This window comes from Engystomops pustulosus, chromosome 5, assembly GCF_040894005.1.
Source record: "Engystomops pustulosus chromosome 5, aEngPut4.maternal, whole genome shotgun sequence".
In the NCBI taxonomy this organism is placed as follows: Eukaryota; Metazoa; Chordata; class Amphibia; order Anura; family Leptodactylidae; genus Engystomops; species Engystomops pustulosus.
In genome coordinates, this window is record NC_092415.1 from 54,461,211 (window position 1) to 54,488,081 (window position 26,871).

The 26,871-nt window shown below is 39.4% G+C and overlaps 1 protein-coding gene across 1 annotated transcript in view; it reads left to right on the top strand.

Annotated features, from left to right (window-relative positions):
* The first annotated feature begins 9,201 nt into the window (after positions 1 to 9,201).
* Positions 9,202 to 26,871, top strand: part of LOC140132798 (desmocollin-2-like) — a 28,462-nt gene continuing 10,792 nt past the window's right edge. Inside the window, exons 1-11 of the mRNA XM_072152027.1 lie at positions 9,202 to 9,445; positions 14,542 to 14,626; positions 18,550 to 18,761; positions 19,594 to 19,710; positions 21,117 to 21,272; positions 22,160 to 22,304; positions 22,469 to 22,635; positions 23,120 to 23,254; positions 23,990 to 24,175; positions 24,309 to 24,568; positions 24,991 to 25,133. Coding sequence (XP_072008128.1) covers positions 9,383 to 9,445; positions 14,542 to 14,626; positions 18,550 to 18,761; positions 19,594 to 19,710; positions 21,117 to 21,272; positions 22,160 to 22,304; positions 22,469 to 22,635; positions 23,120 to 23,254; positions 23,990 to 24,175; positions 24,309 to 24,568; positions 24,991 to 25,133 — 1,669 coding nt within the window. The 5' untranslated portion in view covers positions 9,202 to 9,382. The remainder of the gene's footprint in view (positions 9,446 to 14,541; positions 14,627 to 18,549; positions 18,762 to 19,593; positions 19,711 to 21,116; positions 21,273 to 22,159; positions 22,305 to 22,468; positions 22,636 to 23,119; positions 23,255 to 23,989; positions 24,176 to 24,308; positions 24,569 to 24,990; positions 25,134 to 26,871) is intronic.

Below are 26,871 nucleotides of genomic sequence, written 5' to 3' on the forward strand. Positions count from 1 at the left end.
TACCCATAAAGAAACATGAAACTGGAGTACTGACTTTGATCAAAAGATCTCATGCTTCTTGAATTTGTTCCATTCATTGTTCTAATTGGTAGGGGTAATCTATGTTTCAAGCCCCACAAAATAGTACTAGGGGTACTACTAGATAATAAATTAAATAACAGCATGCAATGTCAATCAGCTGCCTCTAAAGCCAGCAAGATCTTGTCATGTATCAAAAGTGGCATGGACTCTCGGGATAGGGATATAATATTGACACTGTACAAGGCATTGGTTCGGCCTCACCTGGAATATGCTGTCCAGTTCTGGGCACCGGTCCATAAAAAGGATGGCCTGGAGCTGGAGAGGGTTCATCGGAAAAAATGATAAGGGGTATGGAGGGTCTCAGTTATGAGGAAAAAAAAACTAGATTTATTTAGTCTGGAAAAGACTACGAGGGGACATGATTAATTTATGTAAATATATGAATGGTCCATACAAAAAATATGATGTAAAGTTGTTTCAGATTAAATCAAATCAAAAGACGAGGGGGCACTATCTCCATCTGGAGAAATCGAGGTTTAATCACCAGAGGTAACAGGGCTTTTTAACTATGAGAAATCTGTGGAGTAGGCTGCCTCAAGCGCTGGTCACAGCAGGGACAGCAGAGAGCTTAAAGAAGGGTCTAGATGCCTTTTTACACCTAAATAACATTGATGGTTATGTCATATAGAATGTTATATAGAATGCATGTTATGTTATGTTTCACATAAATCCCTTCCTCATCCAATCCCTTCCTTTCCTTGGTTGAACTTGATGGACATGTGTCTTTTTATAACTGTATAAACTATGATATTCTTTTTTTTAGGTGACCATCATTCTTTCAGCTTGTCTAATAGCAATTTTCCAAAGGAAAATCATTATTTAGAGGAAGAATAGATCACTTATCTGCTTCTATTAAGTGGCTCTCTGTTTGACCCATAAAGATGTTATCCATGTGGCTTAATAGTGAATATGGACTGGGATGGAAAACCCCTTTACAGACATTGTTAAGTATAAATTATATAGTAATACAAACAGTAGTGATTACAAACTCTTGCACACAAAAATATATGTACAGTACAGGCAGTCCCCGAGTTACATACAAGATAGGGTCTGTAGGTTTGTTCTTAAGAAGAATTTGTATGTAAGTCGGAACTGTATATTTTATCATTGTAATCCCAGCCAGAACTTTTTTAGTCTCTGTGGATTTTAAAAATGTTGGGTTGTCATTAGAATCAGGATTAATACTAAAGCTTCATTACAGACACCTGTGATAACTGTTACAGATGATCATTTTAACCTTGGACTAAAGTACAATATACCAATATCCAGAGGTCCGTTTGTAACTAGGGGTTGTATGTAAGTTGAGTGTTCTTAAGTAGGGGACCGCCTGTATAGAGATTCTACTGTCAGATGTATACACATGTCAAACTTGAACTACTTATTCTCTTATATATTTGTGCTATTTGTTCATTTTCGTCCCTAAGGTATGAACACCTTTAAAACACAGCTGACTATGCCATATTCACAGATGAATCATGCAAGTACTTCTGTGCATTAGGTAGCTAGCTATACTACTGAGCTATGTAATACTTGAGACAGAATGTTTTTGAGTTCATGGAAAAGTACAAAAGATGATGTCACTCAGCCAGGAACAGGAGGTTGTGTCTGAAACATGCAGACATTTGCAGAACTATACATTTTTCTTAAAGCTGCATACGTCAGAATATGTTCTCTTTCTCTTTAAAGTTTTCATGTTGATAGGGGTATGCCTAGTTTGGAACATTTTATTTTCTATCTCTATAGCTCAAAAAATGTTCTTTTCATGACTTCAGATTTAGATTCCTTGTAACACAACGGGGGGCACATTTACTAACAACAGTGCAAACTGCACTATGTGCCTGTGTATAGTGGGAGCCAGATGCAGGATTTCTGGAGCCTGTTGTTCATGAATAGGGCGCAACTTGCACTGCCCGAAAGAGGGCACCACATATTTTGGTGCGCCTTCAACATGGGGGGTGTAATACATCTCTGTCAGGCTTTGCAGGTACTGAGCACAGGAACACCCCTGAGTGCAGAAATTTGTGTTGTGTGATGCCTAGTGCAGCTGCGCCACAAAATGGTGATGTGCGACACAAATGTGGCTTGAATACTCATTAAATACCTGTGCAACCTAAAAGAATGTGTACATTTTGAAAGAAAACTGGCGCACGGTCCTTAGTAAATGTGCCCCAATGTTGTGAAATCACAGCCACCTTTGCTCAGCAGTAACTGGGCATTTTATTGTTTTTACAATATTTGCAATGTTTTATTAAATTTTTCTATGTTCATTTTTACTCTGCTCCTTTGCTATTCAGTAATAAACTATTTCAAAGAGCAATAAATGTTTACAAAGGATTTAGAGATCAGAGGGTGTGACCTGCCACTTCCTATACCAAACTTCATACAAGACCTGTATCTGAAGGTGTGTGAGTCGCCTATACTGGGCAGGGTCATGCTAGAACTTTCATAATAAGGGCGTGTAGAGAAGCGATGAGCATTACACAAATTAATCTAATAAATAGGGTGTGTGGTCACACTAAGTGAAAAGTTTAAGTTTTATAAAGACCTTGTGCTAAATGATGCATTGTTGCAAAACAATTAGGTATTGATAATGTTCTGTAACTTTAAATCACAAATCCGATATTTTTTTAAAGCAATAACTCTTGATGTATGACAACTTTGCCTATTACTTACCTATTTCTTTGCTATCCTCCACAGTTTAGCATGTCCCTGCAGTAGCTGCCTCTCCTGGCTGTGGTGCTTATTTCTGTTAGACTGTAGTGTGATTACACAAAAAGTATATAGATTCTAAACATGTGGGAAGAGGGCCTGCTACTCCATCCTCACTCTCTGAGGACAGGGAGATCATGTGATGAGCTGTGTGTCTGTGAGGATTTGTGGATGCCAAAGTCTCTTGCAAAGAATAGTGATGTACAAGATCTTCCTTCTTCCCTTATGGTCCTTCTAGTATGTGATTCTGCAGAACTCTCTATGTCTCTCACTGCATAACCTTTTGTGTCATATATAATCCTTTGCAGCCCCCTCATCACCATCTCTGCTCTCCAGATGCTAGCTACACAATAAGAAAGTTGTTAACTTTTAGTGTTCATACAGCACAGACTATACACTTCATCTAACGGTTTACTGCTGGTTTCTACTACTTGTTACATTCTGCATGCTCCTCCATGGGATTAAAGGCTGCCAGACTCGTGGATCTACTTGTAGGAATCTCACTTTGTTGCTACATTACTTCGTATGAGAAAACAAAAAGCATCTTGGGACATGAGGGCAGCTTATAGCTGGCTTCAGGGTAAAGACAAAAATAGATTACTCTTTGCCCACTTCACTACTGCGTTGGAGGGTTTCTGACAAGTAGGTTAGAACAGAAAAATCACTATCACATATGACAATTTGGTCAAAATCATTATGAAATTGGAATTACACTTTAAGAAAATTCTTTTACAGAAATTCTAAGAATTGATTAAGTAGATTCCTATGCAAATATGTGTACTACAGCTGTACATACAGTAAATGGTAAAAATTGCAGTGAAAAGTCTTTGGCTCTCTTCACACCCTTTGTTTAGTGCCTCCACGGACCTGCCAGAGGGAACCACTCATACATACACACACCCAAAGAGTAAGAATACAAATCCAATGTAATGCTTTTTTAAATGGCAAAACAAAGGGAGAAGCTAACACCACCCTTGGATCCAATATACAGTCTTAATCTTTTTAATCAAGCATTAAATTCATTTTAAGTTTTGTCAGGAAATATCAAATTTTAATGCATTACAAGTTAATCTTCTGTAGGATATTCAATAGATGATAATGAGAACAAGAAACTTTTCTTCTATTTTGAGCACTACTTTTTATGATATATAGACAAATTACACAAAAAGGATTTCTAATTTATCAAAATGTGACAATATACCCTAAAAATGTTTAGGAATTTGCTGGTCTTGAAGAGTAAGTCGATAACTTTGTAAATAATCATTTACTCATCGTATGAAGGAGTGATTCATTGGGTTCCTAGTGGCAGAAATCTCAATTGTCATTTTGTCATATGGATAATTAGCATTTTATAGTGTTTGAGTTATCTGGTGTCACGCTCAAATAGCTAGTCCAGTTACTTACAGCTAATTTACTATGGTAACGTGAATGTATGCACTATGCAATTATTGAATACTAAACCCATTAAAGGAAATATACAATCAAATTCCGGCATGATAAACCAGGGACACATACTCATAGATCCAAGCACTGCGACTGTAGTAAACTTCTTATGTTTGTTATCCATGTCCTTCTTTTTTCTACAATCAACTTTTAAAATGATACTAATGATTCTAAGGAGTAACCCTAGTCCCTCTGCGATCTGGCTTCACAGACTGTTAAACTGTTTCACCCTCCTCCCTACTCCCTCCGCACTTGTACAGTGAGCAGGAAGTGCTGAGCGTAAAGCTATCTCTCCACAAGTTTTAATGAAGCAGGGGGAGGATGTGACAGTATAACAGTCTTAAGCCAGATCATTGTGGGGCTATGGTAGCCACATTAGCAGAATTTTAAAAGTTGATTTTAGAAAGAATGTGGTCATGGATAACAAGTATAATATGATTACCAAGGTCACAGTGCCTGCATCTATAATTAAGTGTCCCTGGTTTATCAGGCTTGTAGATATACTATAATGTTTACAGTACAAAGGACAAGGCTTGGTGGTCAGATACACAGTAAGATCCAATAATAGACACAGTAAGGGTTATATTCTTTCATACAAAGCACACAACCGATTGGTTACAATCTCTTTTTCCCTTTAGAGCACACACAGTAATGGTTATAATATCAACAGGTTCAACAAGTATCTAAACTTGCCAGGGCACCTTGAGCTGGCACTCCCATAGTCTCTGGTCACATTCTGTGGTAATTCACCAGGGCTTTCATAACCAAGAGCACAGTCACTCTCCAGCAAGCAGCCTCCAATAATCTCCAATGATTCTAGGACCCCTCCAGACACAGTGCAGCTCTCCATCACCATAGCCATCCACATCCACACCTTTAGATATCCTTCTATGTAGGCCAGCAATCATTCAAGTGAAGAGAATTATTTATCTCTAACCAACACCAGTTAAACTTATATTTCTTCCATACAACCTTTTTCCATGCACTTCTCTTTCCTTGTTCTTGTTATTGTGTATATTTCCACATTACAGGATGTGCATACATTAGCTACCAGTATGGATGTGTATCTGTGTTGGTGTTATTGGTATAGCCATACCACACCACACCTGCAGGCTGTGCATAATGTCACATAATGCTGTCCTTTGTAGTGATGGGTCGTTCACAAACGAGCCGGCACAAAGAGACGGCTATTTCTTGTGAACAACGGGAGTGGGCTCCCTTGAGTAAGCCGATAGCTCACTTAGCCCCGCCTCTAACTGGCTCACCATGCCCCCTTTAACTCAATAAAATCAGGTTAAAAGTGGTGTGGAGAGGGGTGACTGGCTGGACTGAGGCTCCCTACTATATATTTAAAAGGGAGCTGTTCAGGAGCCAGAAGAGCCGGCTCTTCTTAGTGAGCGGAGCCTAATTACCCAGCTCACTAAGAAGAGCCGGGCTTCCCATCACTAGTAGTTTCTGCTCGTCCCTAAAAAATTTAGAGCCATCTTTCAGAAAAGCTGATAGGTGCAGTCATTGGAAGAAAACAAAAATGTAGGTTGCAGACTGTGTACAGCAATATTGCAAAACTAAAGATCAAAGGGTACACTGTTTATCTAAGATAATATTATTATCCTGTCATTGATATAGCACTGACATAATTTACAGCACCATACAAAGGATCCATTCATTCACACAAGTCCCTGCCTCTACTGAAGCTTTGGGCTGTTTCCGTGCCACAGGCAAACACACTGGTGCATTTCATAGGCAGCCAGGAAGCTTTCTGTGTGATTGTGAAGTGTGTTAGAAAACCACAGGACGCAGGATAAGCGCATCTCTATTATTTTGCTCATCATTTTAATACAGAGTTTCAATGGAAGCTGTAAAATGTTAAGAATATGTTTGAATATTTATTGGGCATTTATGGCACGTCTTGTTGATTGCTGTTTTTTTTAAGACACGGGTAACATGTTATTTATCTTATAAAGCACTTTATTTCTTGTTCCCGTTACTGCTTATGATCTATTAATGAATTTGGTGTGTTTTTGGTGAATGTTGCTGAAAAAGACTGGTTCACTGCATTTACAATGCACCGATCTTGATCATTTCTACTAAACAAATTATTGGTTTATTTCAGGATTTGTAAATCATTAGTGAAACCTTAAGAGGGTCGCCACTATCAACAAACTTTACCTGGGTAAGCACAAAACCCTAATAGGGTCAGCCATATAATATTTATCTTGGTAAAGTTTGTATAAAGCCTCTGGGATTGGTGAGTCACATGACCCCAGATCTCCAGGGTGGTCAAAATTAGGTTGAGGGTTTAGTCTCTGAAATGTGGTCACATCAAAGTGCAAAGGGAAGTCCACCATACTGGCACCACAGAGGGTCTGCAAAAGTGGCATGTCATCCAAAAACAAAACAGTGCAAATCTGTGCTCCAAAAAGCAAACCCTCCCCCTCTGTGTACTGCTGTAAGGAATTCCAGAAAGATAACCCTGTCTAGGAAAAGGGGTGTAAACAGCATTTTGACCCATAGATGTCCTTGTTATTATTCTACACAAATGAAGATGGTAAATAATATAAATATGCGGTGTGTCCACGAATTGCACAAAATCCTACTCTATTTAGTCACTAACTATCAGGTTGTGGGGTCAATTATGTTACCCTCATAAACCCTAATCTTGTGTATCCTGATGACATCCTAGGACAGTGATGGCGAACCTTTTAGAGACCGAGTGCCCAATTTACAACCAAAATCCACTTATTTACCATGAAGTGCCAACATGGCATTTCAAGCAGTAACTTATTGCTACCTGTTCTTCAACATCATTCAATTGTATTGACTCTCCTAAGGCAACCAATGCAGTTGAAAGAAGGTGGGCAAATTCAGACCATCATTGTAGCTTTCTCTCCAGGAAGAATGGTGGGTCCAGCAGGATGACCTCCAAAGATAATGCAGTTTAGTCAACACCTTCTCACTTTTCCTGCAGTTTAAAATAGTCAGTAAAGTGTCGCTTTAAAATAGCATTGAGAGCAGCATCCTTTAAGTTGCCTGGGACTGCAGGAAGATTTGATGGATGTGGTCCTGTTTGGTGAAATTGTGGCAATTCCTGAGTGCCCACAGAAAGGGCTCTGAGTGCCACCTCTGGCACCCGTTCCATAGGCTCGCCACCACTGTCCTAGGACATTTTATATATTCCTTATATACTTCCCTCCGTGCCAATGACAGTTGTGCACTACAGGATATGATGTGTATTTTTTTTTTAGGTTTTTCAATGGATCACATTGAGAGCTATAATATTTTTATTGTTTTTCTGTTAATATGGCCATGTGAGGGCTTAATTTCAAAATGTTAACTTCATCACTACCATTTTGGAGAGGATGTTCTTATTGCATTTTTTGTGGGATGAGATGGGTAAAAGTGATTTTTGGCTGGTTGATGTGTGATTTATCCAGCTTTCTCGCTGGATGTGAATGTTGGTGCAAGGCCTATTGGAGTCACTTGTAGGATTTATGACAAGGTTTGCACATAGATGCATATAGATATATTAGCTGCTGCTCAGGCGTATTAAGGGTGGTACATGTTCACTTCAGCACACGAAGGATGAAGACAGGAAAGTAAATCGGCAGTCATGATAAGTGTCTCCCACTTTATGACAGACAGGAGAGTGTAATTTCACTCAGTGACATCATGTATCAGAATTCTTTCACTTTTATGTGAGTTAAGTTTCATCCTCGGCTCCTACACGGCCAGGTGCAGTAGCCGGGAGGCTGAGAGATTGTCCAGCACATTGTAATAAATAGATGATGTGGAAAATCCCCATATACTGCCATACTGTAGTATGGCAGTACATGGTAGGATCAATCACACAACCTAGGGTTAAATAAATTACATATTTGTTATTTAAACTATAAATATCACAAAATCATGTTTTTTTTTGTCAAGGTGATACACCACCCGAGTTATGCTTGGTTTTTTGGCTAATTTTGACACGCCAAGATCAAAAGGTTGCCCATCGCTGTACTAGACAGTCCGCAAGACTACAGCTACAAAGACAAAACGGTGCATTTCAACTCTCCAAAGTCACTGGGCCGTATTTAACATGTAAGGTCTCATTCACACTGCCGTCTGCGGGGCCATACATGCGCCAGCAAATTTGCGGCTGCATGTATGTCCCCATAGACGGCAATAGCGGGACGGCGGGGATCCGGTGCCACACATGTGCCCGTTCATCCTCCAGTTGACAATCCTAACTACTAGCCATGGCCATGATTGGCAAGGGCTGGCAATCCGGCAATATGTTGTGGGCCAAACCTGTCACCATTTGTATCCTGTGGAGAGGGATGAAGGGCGCTCACTCCCCTCTCTTCTCCTTTCCGCTAAGTGCTATGGCTGAATTAAAGACCAGGTGAATACGTGCATAGAGTGGAGTAGGAGGCTTTTATAGGTGAACAGTAGCTGCTTATACAGAATCATAGTGGAAGCAGGGTTATTGTAAGTTGTACAATACAAGAAGCGGGTTTTCTGGTTGTATTTGAAGGTCTCCTTATGGTGGACAGTCTGATATGTAGGTATTGTATACTTAGTAAGTGCCAGACTATATAGATTGCACTGGTAAAAAAAAAAAAAACATATGAAGACTATTGTCAAAAAACTAGATTAAAAATTCGCCCAAAATGCTACAAAAGTGATGTGAGGTGTGCAGGAAGCCTGAGGCAGCCCTACATGACCTCAGCCGCAGAGCTGTGACACTGTTCACATTCTTCAGGCGCTGCATCACGTCAGTCACCATCCTGAGGAGACATAATGGATGTGTCCTGTGGAGAGGACACAGGAATGTAGGTTCCTCCTCCGGGCTCTGGTGTCTGACTGGAGCTGGACCCAGCCGTGACTCACACAAGCCTCTGACACAAAGCAGAGGACCTTGCCCTCCCCAGGTAGTGAATATGACTCGCTTCTCACTCACAGGAGGGAGTCAATAAAAGTTTATTTCTGAAAGCGCAGATCCCGCCCTGCAGGGAGGTCACAGCTCTGCGGCTTCCACAAGGGAGGGGACAGGTGCACAGTGTAATCAGGGCAGAGGAGGCAGGCAGCGGCCAGACTGTGCAGGAGGAAACGCAGGAAAGCCGCACACACCGAGGACACCTACCTGCCGGGGACCCTGATCACCATGGGGGCCACGGGACCTTACAGAGGATTGCTTATTATGGGCTGCTACCTGGCACTGCTAGCGGTGAGTGCTCCCCATCACACAGCATCAGTAATATTAGTAATGAGTGCTCCATATAGGGAACTAAAATCTCACATTTTTACCTAAAAGCCGTGTCTTAACCCTGTAGCTGATACTCGTAGCCTGTGTAATATCTGCTGCCTTCTACTTCTGTTTGGTATCAGGCCACTCCTCACTTGTGGAAGTTATTCCAAGTCTCCAGGTGCAGCCTAGTGGCTGAGCGGTGCAAAGATCAGCTTAGGGCTGGGATGTTGTAGGATATGTAGGGAATTAGGATGTTGTAGGATATGTAGGGAATTAGGATGTTGTAGGATATGTAGGGAATTGGGATGTTGTAGGATATGTAGGGAATTGGGATGTTGTAGGATATGTAGGGAATTGGGATGTTGTAGGATATGTAGGGAATTAGGATGTTGTAGGATATGTAGGGAATTAGGATGTTGTAGGATATGTAGGGAATTGGGATGTTGTAGGATATGTAGGGAATTGGGATGTTGTAGGATATGTAGGGAATTGGGATGTTGTAGGATATGTAGGGAATTGGGATGTTGTAGGATATGTAGGGAATTGGGATGTTGTAGGATATGTAGGGAATTGGGATGTTGTAGGATATGTAGGGAATTGGGATGTTGTAGGATATGTAGGGAATTGGGATGTTGTAGGATATGTAGGGAATTGGGATGTTGTAGGATATGTAGGGAATTGGGATGTTGTAGGATATGTAGGGAATTGGGATGTTGTAGGATATGTAGGGAATTGGGATGTTGTAGGATATGTAGGGAATTGGGATGTTGTAGGATATGTAGGGAATTGGGATGTTGTAGGATATGTAGGGAATTGGGATGTTGTAGGATATGTAGGGAATTGGGATGTTGTAGGATATGTAGGGAATTGGGATGTTGTAGGGTATGTAGGGAATTGGGATGTTGTAGGGAATTGGGATGTTGTAGGATATGTAGGGAATTGGGATGTTGTAGGGAATTGGGATGTTGTAGGATATGTAGGGAATTGGGATGTTGTAGGATTTATAGAATATTGTGCTCTGAGCTGGTCCTATTCCCATCATTTCCCCTATACCGGTACATACAGTACATAGTGATGTAGCAGGGCTGGGAGTGTTATTTGGATTTGCTAAATAAAGGCTCTAACAGCTACATGTTACACTCAGCTATGCTACATCCATAACCCAGCTTTATTTGTTTTTTTCCGGACGAAATATTATTCAACAACTGTTATATATCATGATATAATGTGGCTGATAATAATCCACAATTCTGTTTCCTTGATATGTTGTATCATCCTAAACCGCTGTGGTATATTGACATCTACAGAGCTGAGTGTGTGATTTAAATATTTATACCACATTTTATGTGCATGAAAATAATATAATTTCACAGTCATGTGTAAAACACACAGAAACCGTATCATGAGCTGCGCCCAATGACAAACCCAGCGCTGCTACGTTCGCACTTAAGTTGTACAGTATTGTAACTACCTGGCAGAATATATGCCAAATATTTGCTTTGTGTATTCTTACTAGATATGTAATATACTTTGGTTAATGTGTGCCAGGGCTTAACCATTTGTTTGCTCAATACATTCATCGGTGTTGGTGATAGGTCAGCGTATTGTAGTAAGGCGTAGGGTTCAGATGTGTAACTAATATCTGCTGGGCCTCAATGCAAAATCTATACAAGCCCACCCCCCACCCGACATTTATAATGTAACTAGTTATGAACCTACTTTAAAATAAGAACTTGATATTATATATACTTCTCCATCAATACAATATAAGTAATATAACCTGTGTTTCCTATATACTTCTCCATCAATATAAGACATAGAAGCACTATATAATGTATACTTCTCCATCAATGTAAGACATAGAAGCAATATATAATATATACTTCTCCATCAATGTAAGACATAGAAGCAATATATAATATATACTTCTCCATCAATGTAAGACATAGAAGCACTATATAATATATACTTCTCCATCAATGTAAGACATAGAAGCAATATATAATGTATACTTCTCCATCAATGTAAGACATAGAAGCAATATATAATATATACTTCTCCATCAATGTAAGACATAGAAGCAATATATAATATATACTTCTCCATCAATGTAAGACATAGAAGCAATATATAATATATACTTCTCCATCAATGTAAGACATAGAAGCAATATATAATATATACTTCTCCATCAATGTAAGACATAGAAGCAATATATAATATATACTTCTCCATCAATGTAAGACATAGAAGCAATATATAATATATACTTCTCCATCAATATAAGACATAGAAGCAATATATAATATATACTTCTCCATCAATATAAGACATAGAAGCAATATATAATGTATACTTCTCCATCAATGTAAGACATAGAAGCAATATATAATATATACTTCTCCATCAATGTAAGACATAGAAGCAATATATAATATATACTTCTCCATCAATGTAAGACATAGAAGCAATATATAATGTATACTTCTCCATCAATACAATAAGAGATATAGAACTATTGTTTCCAATAAACCTCTTCATCAATACAATAAGAGATGAAGAACCTGTGTTTCTTGTATACTTTTGCTGACATGGGCTTTAATGCAGACAGTGTGTTGACCCTCTCACCCCCAGGGAGTGGTGTTTCTTTAGTCAAAGAAGGTGAAAGGAGAAATGTAGGTTCTGTATTTCCTGATCCTAGTCCATTGTATTAATGGTGTGAATGTTTATCTGTATACATATTAGGAATGGATTGGAGGTGGCTACGTAGATTGTATACAGATTGTATTACAGAAGATGCCAATGTTTGTTTATCTTATGTATTTTTCTTCTTTATATAGTCTACATTGTATCTTTTATTTCTCAATGTATACTTAATATATTGTAAGCCTTCTGTTTGGCAAGGATCTTAATAACCTAAAAGAACTTTATTTTATTTCCCCCTAAATTAAAGTGAGGTGTAGATGAGTTGACCCACTGAATACGATTATACAGATAGAACGAGTGGCACTATACTGGATTATTCTGTGTTTCCCACAAATATTTCTCTGAATGTGGAGAGACATTTTAGAACTAAAGCTTCTTTCTTTGTACTTAATAACCAAAGCAAACTCTTACATGTTGATGCTATAATGACAGCCAAGCTTTCATGTTGGTTATGGAAGTTCTTTGAAAGTTAGATCAAATATATTTGTATATTAATAGGGCGTTTCCGAATGTAAAACCATTACCTGTATCACTTATTTTGTGTAGGAAAATATGGATCAAATATATAAACACACAAAAAAACTATTGATATAGACTATTGATAAATTCAATTAGAAAGATACAGATTTAGGATGGAAAGTTTTAGATCTTAATATTTTTGTAACAGAAGAAACAAAATAGAAAAACTGAATCATTACACGCAAGTGCAAATGAGCCCAAAGATGGGGAATATAAGTACACAGCGGTGATGGGGATTTCTGATTCTTTGCTGTTCTCATTTTCTGTAGGCCCCTTTTAATATTTGTCAGTACCAGAAAGAATCCAATTAGATATTTATTACACAGATTTAAAGGAAACTGGTCACATTCAGTTCATTCAATTAAAAAATCAGTCTTGTTATAGAGAAGGACTGAGCAGATTATCCTATTCTATGACTGTCTGCCAGAAGATTTGACACTAGATATTCCTGCTCATTGATATGTGTCTACAGGTTGTACATACTATCCTATCTGTAAGCAACATGTTGTAGAACAGGAGAAGCAGAAAAATTGTACATAGTGTTCTATCTGGCAGCACGTTATAGAACAGTAGGAGGAGCTGGGCAGACAGATACAGTTGTGTCAAAAAAGCTTCATTGTATTGAAATATTATACATGTATTTCAGTATTCTATACTTAAATCCTTTCTCTTTTAAAAAGTAGGAATCCATTGGGCGTTTCTTTTTTGTGCATTACAGTCATATGGAGACGTATATCCAGATGTCACTCATTTCCTAGGACTTCTACTTGGGGGTTTCAATAAAATATTTTCAAGTTCTACTCCCAGGGGTGATTTACGTTTCATGCAGTCCATGCAGTTATTTGGGGTTCTGCACAGTGGTTGGGTGCAGAAGGGTCTCCTAGAGCAGTTATAAAGATCCCCCTGATTACAGTATATACATTAGCATTCTGCTTTATCTATAGAATGTTGTCTGTATGTCTGATAAATGTTCAAAATGTTGTGTTTCTGCTTATTAATGAACTAAATCTAGAGGTCCTTTAAGTACTCCTTGTTGAATTTCATCCTGAGGATCCTTATTTTTATTCTTGCCCAACATGCCCAAAGCAATGCTTGTTTGCTCAAGATTGTGGACTTGGTGCTATGGATCTGTTGTCAGAACAGGGGAGACGGCTGACCCCCAGTTTTACCTCCTTGTTTTATCAAACGGTACTGCAAAGATCCTATACAAATGTCTGGACTACTGCTCCTTTGTTCCCAGGAATAAGTGGTAAATTGAGCTGTCCCTCTAAGAAGGGTGAAGTGCTGATTTATTTTGTCCAGCGATGCCTGGTCTCATGACCCCTAACATAGGTTACTGCAGAAAGACCGGCACAGAGGCACAGGAATGTGGAGGGGTGGGCACTCAGGGAGGCTGATGGACAAGCACATTAAATAGTCACTGCAGCTTTATAGTCTTTCTTTCTTGTGGAATAGAATTGATGAGATTTATAGGAGACCCTGTAACATTTTATAACAAGGGCTGGTGGAATATATCCTGTTTTACAGCGCGTTTCACTCTCAGGCATCTTTTGTAATTTTTTTTTTTTTAATTAGAAATGTGTGTATATATAATCCTTTTGAATACCTTCATACGATCTATGTATGTGTTGTTTAGGATTGTGTGTGGGGGAGACTAACTATTGAAAAATGAAAGAAAAAGTGTGTTAAATGGTGTCTTTTTTACTTAACAAACTCCTTCAAAAGTGAGTCTTATATTTTACCCTCTCTAGAATTTGGTATAATTTGGATAGCCAAGTTTTCCTTCTTGAAGTGGTACTTCATACAGTAAGATATCATATTTACATGCATAAATTTTTTTTGTTTTTTAGCCCTTAATTGTCTCTGAAAAGCCATGCCACAAACTGAAGCTCACAGTACCACTTGTTATCCACTCAGGAGCCATGGTTGGCAAAGGTGAGTTGTTTTATGTACAAAAACAGTAATTGTTTGATAATTCATTTTGGCCACAAATGGTTGTGTGTGTTTACATAACAGTGATGGCGAATCTTTTAGAGACTGAGTGCAACCAGACAAAATCAAAGTGCCAACATGGTGTGGAGGTGACGTAAAAAGGGAAATCACAATTACTAGCAGTTTGTCATTAATTGTGAGGATTTCAGGGCTTGTACATCAGAACCAACTGACGTACGCGTCCTGATAAATCTTACCCCCAAGTCCTTATTTAGATGGAAATATGTGGTCCACGAAATAAGAACAAAATCACATGTGGTAAATAAAAGGTGTAGAAAGCATAGTAGCCGGGGCACTGTGGAGGATTGGGCAATTCTATTTGGCAGGGTGTCTGTGGGGCAAAGGGGTTTGACAGCAAACTTAAAGGGTCTGCTCCATTTATACCGAGTGCAACATGGATACAACTGACCCCCGTTATCGAGTTTAACATTACTGAGACTCCCCACAAACAGCAAGTTATCCCCTATCCTGTAGAACCCCTTTAAGTATTTAACACTTTAGCTGCTGCCTGTTAGAAACACAAGACAGTAGCCACCGACCTCCTCCCCTTATACTGAGAGACTGTAATCTCCAGTCAACACACTGCTGCTGTAAGCTTCAAGCTGTCAGATGTATTCTCTGTCTTCCCTGGCTGCAGGAGAGGGCAGGGAAGTTTAAAGTTCTTCAAAGTAGCCAACTTTTGCTTTGATTACTGCTTTGCATAATCTTGTTATTCTCTTGATGAGCTTCTAGAGCTAGTCACCTAAAATGGGCTGCCAACAGTCTTGAAGGAGTTCCCAAAGATGCTTAGCACTTAGCCCTTTTCCCTTTACTCTGCTGCCCAGCTCACTTGAAACCATCTTGATTAGGTTCAGGTCTGGTAACTGTGGAGGCCAGGTCATCTGGCGTAGCACCCCATCACTCTCCTTCTTGGTCAAATAGCCCTTACACAGCCTGGAGGTGTGTTTGGGGTCATTGTCCTGTTGAAAAATAAATCATGGTCCCAGGGGCGTTGCTATTGTCGCAAAAGATCAGGGGCACGGGCCCCAATACATATGTACCAAATTTTCAATAGTGTATCTTGTACATAACCCCCTTCACGTGTGGTTGTGCCAATAACAACTGTACCTAACAGCTACAGAAAACAGAGGAGATATCCGTACCTATTACATCTATCACAAGGTGACGTGTAGTTGTTTCTCGATCTAATCCATTAGGCCCGGCATCACCACGTCTCCTCTTCAGCCACGGGTCACCCCTGTGGAGTTTACCACACATAAATCTTATGTTCTTATGTTCCTTACTCCTTCCCTCTTCATATGAAGTCGTGCAGCCAGACTGTTCTTTCCAGAAAGATCTTTTTTCCAGCGATGGCACGGTGGCGCAAAAGAGTGCTCACCATCCGGGGACTCCTATGGCAACTGTATGCCACCAAAAATGCCCCCTGTACTGTCCTCATAGCCCCCAAAAAGGTTCTCTGCAGCCCCCTTTCGTGTCCTCCACAGCACCCTGTAATGTTGTCCACAGCCCCCCATTTCCTCATAGCCCCCATTAGCCCTCAGCCGCAGGTAACGTGCCCCACAGCCCCCCCCCATATCATGTCCTCATAACCCCCTGTAGTAGTCCCCATAGTCTCCTTAATGTTATTCACCGCCTCCAAAAAGTTTGGACTCATCAGACAAAAGCAAAGATTTCCACAGGTCTATTGTCCATTCCTTGTGTTCTTTAGCCCAGTCTCTTCTGCTTGTTGCCTCCTTAGCAGTGGTTTACTAGCAGCTATTTTACCATTAAGGCTGCTGCACACAGTCTCCTGTTACCAGTTGTTGTAGAGATGTGTCTGCTGCTAGAACTCTGTGGAGCATAGACCAGGTCTCCAATCTGTGCTGCTGTTAACCTGCGATTTCTGGTGACTCGGATGAACTTATCCCCCGCGGCAGACGTAACTCTTGGTCTTCCTTTCCTGGGGCATTCCTCACGTTCCTCCCCAATTTTTCAGACTGACTGACCTTCATTTCTTAAATTAATGATGGCTTTCATTTTTCTCTACTTGGCTGCTTTTTATCTAGCCATAATACAAATTCTAACAGTCTATTCAGTACGACTATCAGCTGTGTATCCACACTTCTGCACAACACAACTGATGGTCCCAACCCCATTTTATAAGACAAGAAATCCCACTTATTAAACCTGACAGGGCACCTGTGATGTGAAAACCTTTTCTGGTGACTACCTCTTGAAGCTCATCAAGAGAAGCCAAGAGTGTGCAAAGCAGTAATCAAAGCAAATGGTGGCTACTTTGAAGAGCCTAGAATATAAGACATATTTTCAGTGGTTTCAACTTTTTGTTGAGTACATAATTCCACATGTGTTAATTCATAGCTTTGATGCCTTCAATGTGAATCTACAATTTCGTATAGTCATGACAATACAGAAAACTCTTTGAATGAGAAGGTGGGTCCAAACTTTTGGTCTGTACTGTATTTGTACAATAGCCACATGGGGAATGTTGAAAAAAATGTTTCTACACTTAAAGCTACTCTCTGCCACAACGTAAAACATACCTAAGGAATGAAAAACATGATTTGTATATCTGATGGCTGCTCTTTCCATGTGCCTCCATGACTTTACTGGATTTCTAGGTTGAGTCTTTCCTAAAATGGCTTCCTAGCTCTGTGATTACATTGCCTGTAAGTCACAGACATGCTTGCTTTCCACTACTGCCATAAGCTAATGAAAAGGGGCACGTGTGACTCGTCTGCTGACTCCTAGAGATAAGATACATTTTACACACAGCAGTGGAGGTTATTAAAGGAGATGTACCAAGTTTCATCATTATCCTGTGAATAGGGGATAACAATAAGATTGGTGGGGATCCAACAAGAACAGAGGTCCCTTCATCTCTAATTGATCTCCCGCACTCTTATACACTCTGTATGGGAGTACCAGAGATGCCCGATTTCTGTTCTCAGCAATTTCCAATGCTATTAAAGGAAACCTACCATTTAGAATGGCAGGGGTAAGCTGTAAGTACCGGGGACCAGCTCAGGGTGAGCTGGTGCCTCTACTTACTTTCGTTAGTGTTATAAACCGCGGTATCGCGGTTTTAACACTTTTTAAACTTTAGAGCAGAGGAGGCTTCGGCGCTGCGCGCGCGCCTACATAGGAAATAGCGGAGATGTTGCGCGCGCACGGTTGCGCGCAGCGCCGAAGCCCCTTCTGCTCTAAAGTTTAAAAAGTGTTAAAACCACGATACCGCGGTTTATAACACTAACGAAAGTAAGTACCGGCACCAGCTCACCCTGAGCTGCATGCTCGACTCACTTCTGCATCTGTTAAGGATTATGGGACCCCGGTTAATGTGATCGGTAGGAGCTTCAGCAGTCCTCCCCCAACCAATAAGATTGTCATCATTCTCATAAAATTTACCACCTTCAGTTTGTACAATAATCATTTGATTAGCGTTTCCTTCTAACTTTGGAGACCTCACATTTTAATATTCTGAACGATAACCAACACCAGGATCATGCAAAGTAGATACTGCAAACTCAGGATTACCTTGAAGAGTCCCGACTCTTTTTCTGTTTGATGTACCGACTGCTGGCTTTACAGTACAGGGCATATTGAAGTTGCACCCATGTATCCATATCCATAAACGACACAGTGTAGGATTATGGAGATTAAAAAGCATATAAGTGTGCCAATTCAATAAAGCTTTATAGCAAAGTTTTACAGTGGAAATTATACTTTGCAACTGCAATATCTTATGGTACAATGACCATAATGCGGTCCATACATCAACTCTTCTGCTATGTCTACATTATATATTTAAGGTCTTTCTCCATGTCCAATACTTTCTAATTTTTATAACTATTTTTTTCATTCACCAGTAAATCTGAAATCATGTCTGCTTCCCAATGAGGTTGTTGCCGGTACAAACAATCCTGATTTTGTTGTTGAACATGTGAATTCCCATTATGTCATATATTCTACCAAACGTATTACTACGACTGATCATGGATCGTCATTTGGAATTATTATTCTGGATACCTCATCTTTGACTGAGAAGATTGTTCATGTTAAGCTTGTAAATGAAGCAGAGGTAAGTCCTGTCTTTTTTTGCCATCTCATAAAGGCATGGTATATTGCAATGCCACTAATCACGAGAATAAAGGGACCACAGCTCTTGGATTGTCTCTGAATCATGGACTGTTTCATAGACTGACCACAGTGATGAGGATGGTCCTCAGTGCATCATATATCACAACATTGTTTGGAGTTCAGTCCTGGCATGGTCCTTGATTCACAATGACCCTGCTGGTCTGAGCCTGTCCTAAATCCTATGGGGTTAGTATGCTGCAGGAGCCATAGCATAGCATAGTTCTACATAGCCAGGTGATTGGGGTGGCAATGACTGTGGAGGTGATGGATTATGGCCCCTTTAATTCTCCTAATGAAGTGAAGGGAAATCATGAACTCAATCCTGACCTTTTGCAGGTTTCTATATTTGAAGGCAACTGCAATCCAGAGGTGCAATGACAAAGCACTTTTTTGTATTCTTTGATTAAGCATTATGCAACTTGTTCTGTTCCATTTATCATCAAAGCATTCTTGGCCAATTACCATGAAATGTTGAGAGTGTGGAAGTATTACAGAGAAAGCCTAGCAGCAGATTGAGATCAGACCTGCACCTAAGGAGGCTGTCTCATATAAAAATCTGATTTTGGAGTTTTACTTCTTTAAGATAATGCTGAGTTATACAGAGAAGTGTCAATAATCCCTATCCAAAAACGTAAGTGATAATGGTATCATATCTGAGGGTTAAACTGCCAGGGCCCCCACTGATCTCGTACATATCGATCTCTTTGTCTCTGCAGTTATTCTTTTCTTTGGGAATCTTCTCCAATTCTAAAATGTGCCATGCTTTTTTTCAGGTTGGTAAAACAAGACATGTCAGAGAACTATTGAGGCGTACAAAAAGAAGATGGCGGCCTATGCCTTTTTCCGTCCATGAGAACTATAGAGGAAAATATCCATGCCATGTGCAGCAGGTACAGTGTGGCACTTATGACCATAGCCATGACCTACTTGTTTCATACATTTGTCCAACTTTGTTGTGTGTGTTTTTTTTTTAAATTAACGTTAAGTAACTTTTTAACCCCAGACTGACTCTTGGAAGCTGACAATTTTTTTTTTTTTTTTTTTTTTTGCACACATGTTTAATGTATCTAGACAGTCCATCATGATCGATCACTTTGCTCACTAAGAGTTTAATGCAGACACAAAAAAATTTCCACAAACTTTTCTTAAATTTCGCCATTTGGAAAGTAAATTTTGTACGAGTCTAATGGTGATGGAATTCCCTTGTAAGCTTTGTGAACTATTACACCAGAACACGCCCTTCGCAAATAGGAGTGGAGAGGCCTCACATTTTTGTTCTCCGATATACTGTCACAGTATAGTAGACGATTGTCACTCAGCTGAAGAACTCTCAGAACAACGATAGGGCCTGTGATTCGCTGGGTAATTTCATGTCTGTATAAGAAACCATTCCAAAGAGACATTTAAAGTAAAGGATTTAAGTTCAAGCAGTTGTGCTTCATACATGTATATTAATAAGATGAAAGATGAGGATAAAAGCTGGAGCCGTTACTCACTTGGACAGATGTGTTGTGCACTCCAGTAAATGGCTGTGGTAACTGTGCACTAGCAAAACCTTTTTTTCTTTTGCAGAAGCAATGTTTTACTTTTTTCATATCTACTATAAGTAAGTGTAGTGTAAGCCATAGGCCTACACCTGCCTTGCTTTTAAGAGCCAAGCTCTTTTGCTTGGAAGTAAATGGGGTAGGGCTGCACATTCACAGCAGCTCACTCAGTGGGTTGGTTATTGTTGGTGGTGACAGCAATCGGATCTTTAGCGACTAGTAAGTTATAGTTTAAATAAATAAAGTGCTTTCTTTACAACACTTCTGCCCCAGGCCAAGTATGAATAATTCTGGGTCAGATAACTTGCTCATTTTTCTTGCAGCATAGTTCACTTCTGTTCACGCTGCATTTTTTTACCAGCTACAACTTGGCCTCTAAAATCCTGGCACTGGTTTGGTCCATCTCTGTTTTTATTCATTGTATATACAGGTGTGTAAACGCCTCCAAAATACATACCAATTGACAAACAATCAGGCTTGGTAAAATAACCTTTCTAAACAACCCCCCTCCAGTTGGAAAGAAATAAACATTATATAAACTATGACAATTTAGCATGGCAAATAGGTTTCCAGGCCTTGTCTTGTGCACAGAGAATTTTGCTTTATGAATATACCCTTAAGGCTGTACAAACAGATGCAAGTGGCATGTTTTGGCACGCAAACGTACTGGCTAATTATCCTCGCATGATCTGCACATGGAGATAAGGGGCACAGTTGCTAAAGTTTTTTTTTTTTTTTAATTGTTCCTGCAGATCCAGTCTGACACTCAGCTAGATTACGACATCATATACTCCATCACTGGACAGGGAGTAGATCAGGATCCCATTGGACTGTTTACAATAAATGAAAAAACTGGCGACATATACATCAATGCTCAAGTTGATCGTGAACAATATCCCTTTTTTCAGGTATGTTTTCTTTTCCCTCTTGCATTTTTCATTTGAAGTTTAACCAGAATATATCTTTAACGTATTTTAGTTTTAAAAATATCAGAATATTTACAATTGTAATTTCATTTTTATGTTCAGTCTATGAAGAACTGACCTCAAAGTGCTCTATTGACAGGACTCCAAGCATCATAGTTATATATCGGCCCAATCGCATATGCATTTCCATGCATTAAACAATGCAAGACATTTGGTGCTGGTTACCCCCATGTGCTTGCATAGTGTTTCTAGACCTAATGCAAGCACTGCTTTTGACCGCACTCTGAAATAGTGTTTGAGATGTGAAATACATGGTGTGAGTGTGAGTTGTCCCTTAGTCCCATTCCAAAGAACCGGTCGGAGATGCACTACTTTTCATAAACACAGCATCAATGATCTTCTGATTGGTGGGTGTGCAAGGGTTCCTGGATAACCCTTTTAAGCTTTTAGCATGCCATCAGACTTGAACACTTACATGTTGATTCATGTTGGTATAGTGAGTATGTGTATAACCCAGTCCACAAAAGGAATATTAGAGTTTTAGTTAATCATATATTTCCTGGAAAAGCCACTGAATAATTCAGTACAATTTGAGTTTAAAGTTTATAAACTTTGGGCACAAGGTCCAGAGCAGCCATGGATTTTGAAATTCACAACATGCCAGTTTTGTGATGCATCTTTAACCTGTTTTTCTATGCAAGTGAACTCCAAAATCCATGAGCCATATAAAAGGTGTCAAACAACTGACCATGTGCATTTTAAAAATATTTATACATTTTGATTTCATGTAGTAATGTGACAATTTGCAGTGTTGCGCTACATTCGAAACTGCCTTTCCATATGATTTTTTTTTTCTTTTAATCTTAAAGGTTATGGGTTATGCGAAAACTGTAGATGGTTATGCACCTGAATCTCCACTGGACTTGATGATCATGGTAGAAGATGACAATGATAATGCACCCATTTTTACAGAAACAACGTTTTGTGCAGAAATTCTAGAGAATAGCAAAGCTGGTAAGTCGGATCTTTGTATTGGCAGTGGTCCACGCTTACAGAGATCCAGCACTGGGCATCTACCCATATACTTTAGTTATTTCACATAAAATAATGATCTAATTATCAAACAGATTGTGTATTTACAATTATATTTCTTTTTATGTCTTTTATTCTTTGTATAGGCACTATTGTGGGAAGGGTAAATGCTACAGATAGAGATCAACCTGGATCAGCACATACCAAGCTGAGATATTATATTGTTCAACAAATTCCTCCAGTACCTCCTATGTTTAACATACATCCAGAATATGGCATAATAACTACATCTTCTAACAGGCTGGACAGAGAGGTACTACATTTTCCTATCATACATCTGTTTCGACCCTAAGTGTGTGGTATACTGTAGTAGTGCTTGAAAATGTGTGCCCTCAGGTATTGACTTTGATACTTGTATATAGCATAAAAGTCAGTTTAATATATCATTTTAGGATACTATATGTTATAAGAAAAGTAATTTTGACTTTCACTCAATAAACCCTTTAATGTCTTCCTCTATCTGAATCAACTGACCTGTAAAGGTTTGTGTGAAGATCTACTATCATATTAGTGTGAGATTTAGCGGTCTAGTAACATACTTTCTGGTCCTCTAAGGCTCAGATTGGCTTCTTTTCTCTCCTGTGTCAAAGGCTTGAAGTCAGCAATGACTAATGCGTTTATCAGATGAAGAACATAAGCAACTTCAGTGATTTGCTTAGGCAAACGCTGAAGAACAACTTCTCTGTAGACAGAAGTCTGATTTTTCAAGCCCTGACCACCTATGCTTATGTTTGTAGACTCAAGACCATTACACCCTTTTACTTGAAGTTCGTGATATGGATGGAAAAATTGGCTATTTATCTTCCACTGGAACAATGTCTATAACTGTTGTTGATGGCAATGATTTTGCTCCATCGTTTGTAAAGCAATCAGTAAGTATAATACACTGGGGGATGTGGACTATACCTTATTCACCAATTTTTCAGACAAAACCAAGATAGTTTTTGGCAGTTTATCCCTTTGCATGCCACTTTTCCTAAAAGTGGGTGGGGCAATGAAAGCCCCAACCTGCCGTATCTACTATTGCCTTTGGCAGGGATTCTTTTCTGGGCATGTACTCGCCACCACATTTACTAAAAAGCCAGACCCTCTTAGGAAATCTGGTGTGCAGTGTACTGGCTGGGAGAATATTAAGAATAAGCCTCTTGATGTATCTGGCCAGACATAGGGGAGATATATCATATGCCCCCCTCTTCCCCATGTGCCAGTTTTAATACATTCCACCCACTATGTTTAAATGGTGTTCTGTGATTAACATACTGATGTCATGTCCTAGTCTGTCACCCTAGTCTGAGACTTTTCAATGTTTGCCTACAGCTTAATGCATCAGTTCCTAAGTATGCATTGCTCTTCAGTGAGGTACAAAAGAGAACATCTGGATAAGGATACCTGCACCATTATGTTGTCTTTTGCCAATATGCATTAATCCTGTATCATTTGCAAAACCCCCCTAAAGCTATGTCATCAGCTCCTATAGTTCTACATCAGCCATCTACATCTACACAAAGAAACATTAGCCATTGCAGCGTTTTAATTAATTTATTAATATATCGTTCTTATTTCCATGCCCTGAATTGTGCACTTATAGTCTCCTATTTATCTGTCAGTACCAGGTAGAAGTAAATGAAAATGAAAGCGGGATGGTCCTACTCCATATGCCTGTAATGGACAACGATATGCCTAACACAGCAAACTGGAGAGCTGTGTTTTCAATCACCAAAGGGAATGAGTTGGGTCATTTCAACATAACTACTGACCCAAAAACAAATGAAGGACTTCTCAGTGTTATCAAGGTAAAAATCATTTTAAATTTTCATGTTTATTTTCAGTTTTTTTAGATCATCTTTATAACATTCAATTATTCAGCTAAATTCCATGTTTTCTTTGTTACTTTTCTCAAAGCTGTTTTTTTTTTTCTGTTTTTAGCCAATAGACTATGAGAAAACCAAGCAATTTCTGTTGCAAGTTGCAGTTGCCAATGAAGTGGCTATTATAACACAGTCTGGGTCAAAGACCAGTGCTGTAAACACTATTCCAGTTACGGTCATTGTAAAAAATGTGGATGAAGGACCAGAGTGCCGACCCCAATTTAAACAAGTACAATTGAATGAAAATCAGACAATCGGAACACTTGTTGCAGACTTTCCAGCTTTTGACCCTGAAACTGATAGCAGTGCTGGAGTACGGTATGTGACATTCTAGATCCATTTGGTGTATCTATATGATAAGTGTTAGTGAAGTTAATGAATTTAGAAAATCATGCTGCTGGCATGTGGAAATGCAACACAGTTGTCCATTTTGATAAATGGAGTATAACTTCAATACCACGGACAACCTAAGCCAGGTGTAGCTTAGTTTTGCACTGAAAACAAATATATTCAGGTAGAGATGAGCAGAACTGATGTTTGTGTTTGGCTCTGCAGCCACCAATATGTCAAGGTCACGCCAGCAGGACCCAATCTGGCAAATCCACGTCCCTGGCAACTAGCCATGGCTATGATTAGCTAGGGAGACGCCATCATGGGGTCTGCTCATCTCTATTCACTGATGTTGCTTTTTGTAAAAATTCTTTAATGTTATTTAGTGCTCTATTAATCTTTTACCACAGGTACAAGATTTTGTCAGATCCACTGTCCTATGTTAACGTTGATGCAAATACAGGACGGATAACAACCGCAAAAGTTTTGGATTATGAGTCAAAAGAACTTCCAAGCCATCAGTACAATGTAACCATTTTGACAACAGATCAAAGTAAGTCTGCCTTTCTGTTATTAGAAATATTTGTTTTTTTTTTTCCTAACAAGCCTTTATTTTCAAAATGTACAAGTGCAGATATCACAAAATGGCAACAACAGTGACATCACAGGTAAGTTACAATCCAAGAATCATTCATCTCCTGCTCCACAGAATAACAGAAGATGAATATTGGAATATTTTGAAATGTGATTTAAGGCAAAATTAGACAAACATTCAAGAGAAGATGAGGGGATAAAGAGCTTGGATTTTTAAATTTGAGCATTTTAGTATTCTTAAAAGGCAGTACAACAGTATTCTGTGCTGTTAGATGTCCCGTGGCTTGCTAAAAACTAAAAAATAAAAAGTATTCCTGGCAAATTCTTATGCATTTCCCAAAACATGATCATTTAAATAGTTTATCAATATTGCCAAGAACATCAAGCTTTACTGTAGGTTACACATGATCTCTAGCTTTGCTAAATAAAAGTCTTGTGTTTTTGTTTTTTTGAGTGTTTTGTTTTTTCCTAAAAGAAAAAATATATATACATACAAAAATACTTATAACACAACAAATGAGGATATGAACTACATTATTACCCAATCTGGTTCTTCAGATATAGTTAGGTATGGGGTCAGGAGACCGGAAGGAAGAAAAAGAATCGGACAAACTTAGTGTGAACAATGGCATTTATTGTTATCCTGGAACATCTGTGCTGTCCTAGTTTAGGTTCATATTTATGAACTAAGCTAAGATCACTTTCTACTTCAGCGTGTTCTTACAGACATCACGCATTTTTATTTTATTTTTTTTTGCAGGAAAAAAAGTTTTAAAGGGTTCAGGTTCTCCACTTCTTTCTAGCAGTGTAGACAGAGTGCTGAGTGCCTTAGCAGTGATGCTCACCTGAGCCTGATTTTAAAACTTTTTCCTTGGTTTCCGGTAAAAATAAAAGTACCACAGTAATCAGAAAGCTTAGCTCACACATGCATAATATAAGTGGTTGATTTCCTTGAAGTTAATTTTGTTTACCGTATTTTCTGGACTATAAGGCGCACATAAAAGCCTAGGATTTCCTTAGAAATCCAAAGTGCGCCTTATAGTCCGGTGCGCCCTATGTATGGAGGAGGGCAGCGGACCCTACTTACATAGGTCCCCGCTACCGGAGACAGCAGATCTCCAGCGGGAACTGCAGACCACACGGCACGAACAACTTCTGCCGCGTCGGTCTGCAGTTCCCACTGGAGATCTGCTGTCTCCGGTAGCGGGGACCTATGTAAGTAGGGTCCGCTGCCATCCTCCACCTGAAGGGACCCCTTTCCCCGCTCACCTCTCCACTCCGGTCTGTCTCCGCTCTGCCACGCCCCCGGACCTCCGCCACGGCCCCGGCCACCCTGCGCCTTATAGTCCGATGCGCCTTATATATGGAATTATTCCATATATAAGGCGTCTAGGACTGATGCACCTTATAGTCCGTTGCGCCTAATGGCCCGGAGTATTACCCAGATGTATATATTCCAAGTCGCTAAAGTCGCTTGGAAATATATTCTAAAGTAATTGAAGGCCGGGCAGCTGAATCAGTAAAAGATGGTTCTAGAGGGTATCATTATGCTGCTACATTTGACAATCAGCCCCCCCCCCCAAGAGCATGTGGTAGATATTTATACCCAGATGCCCTAAAGCCTTATTTTTACCAGATATATGGAGCAAAGATTTTTGCAAATCTGTAACGAATACTTTGGTGAAAGCTATGCAATG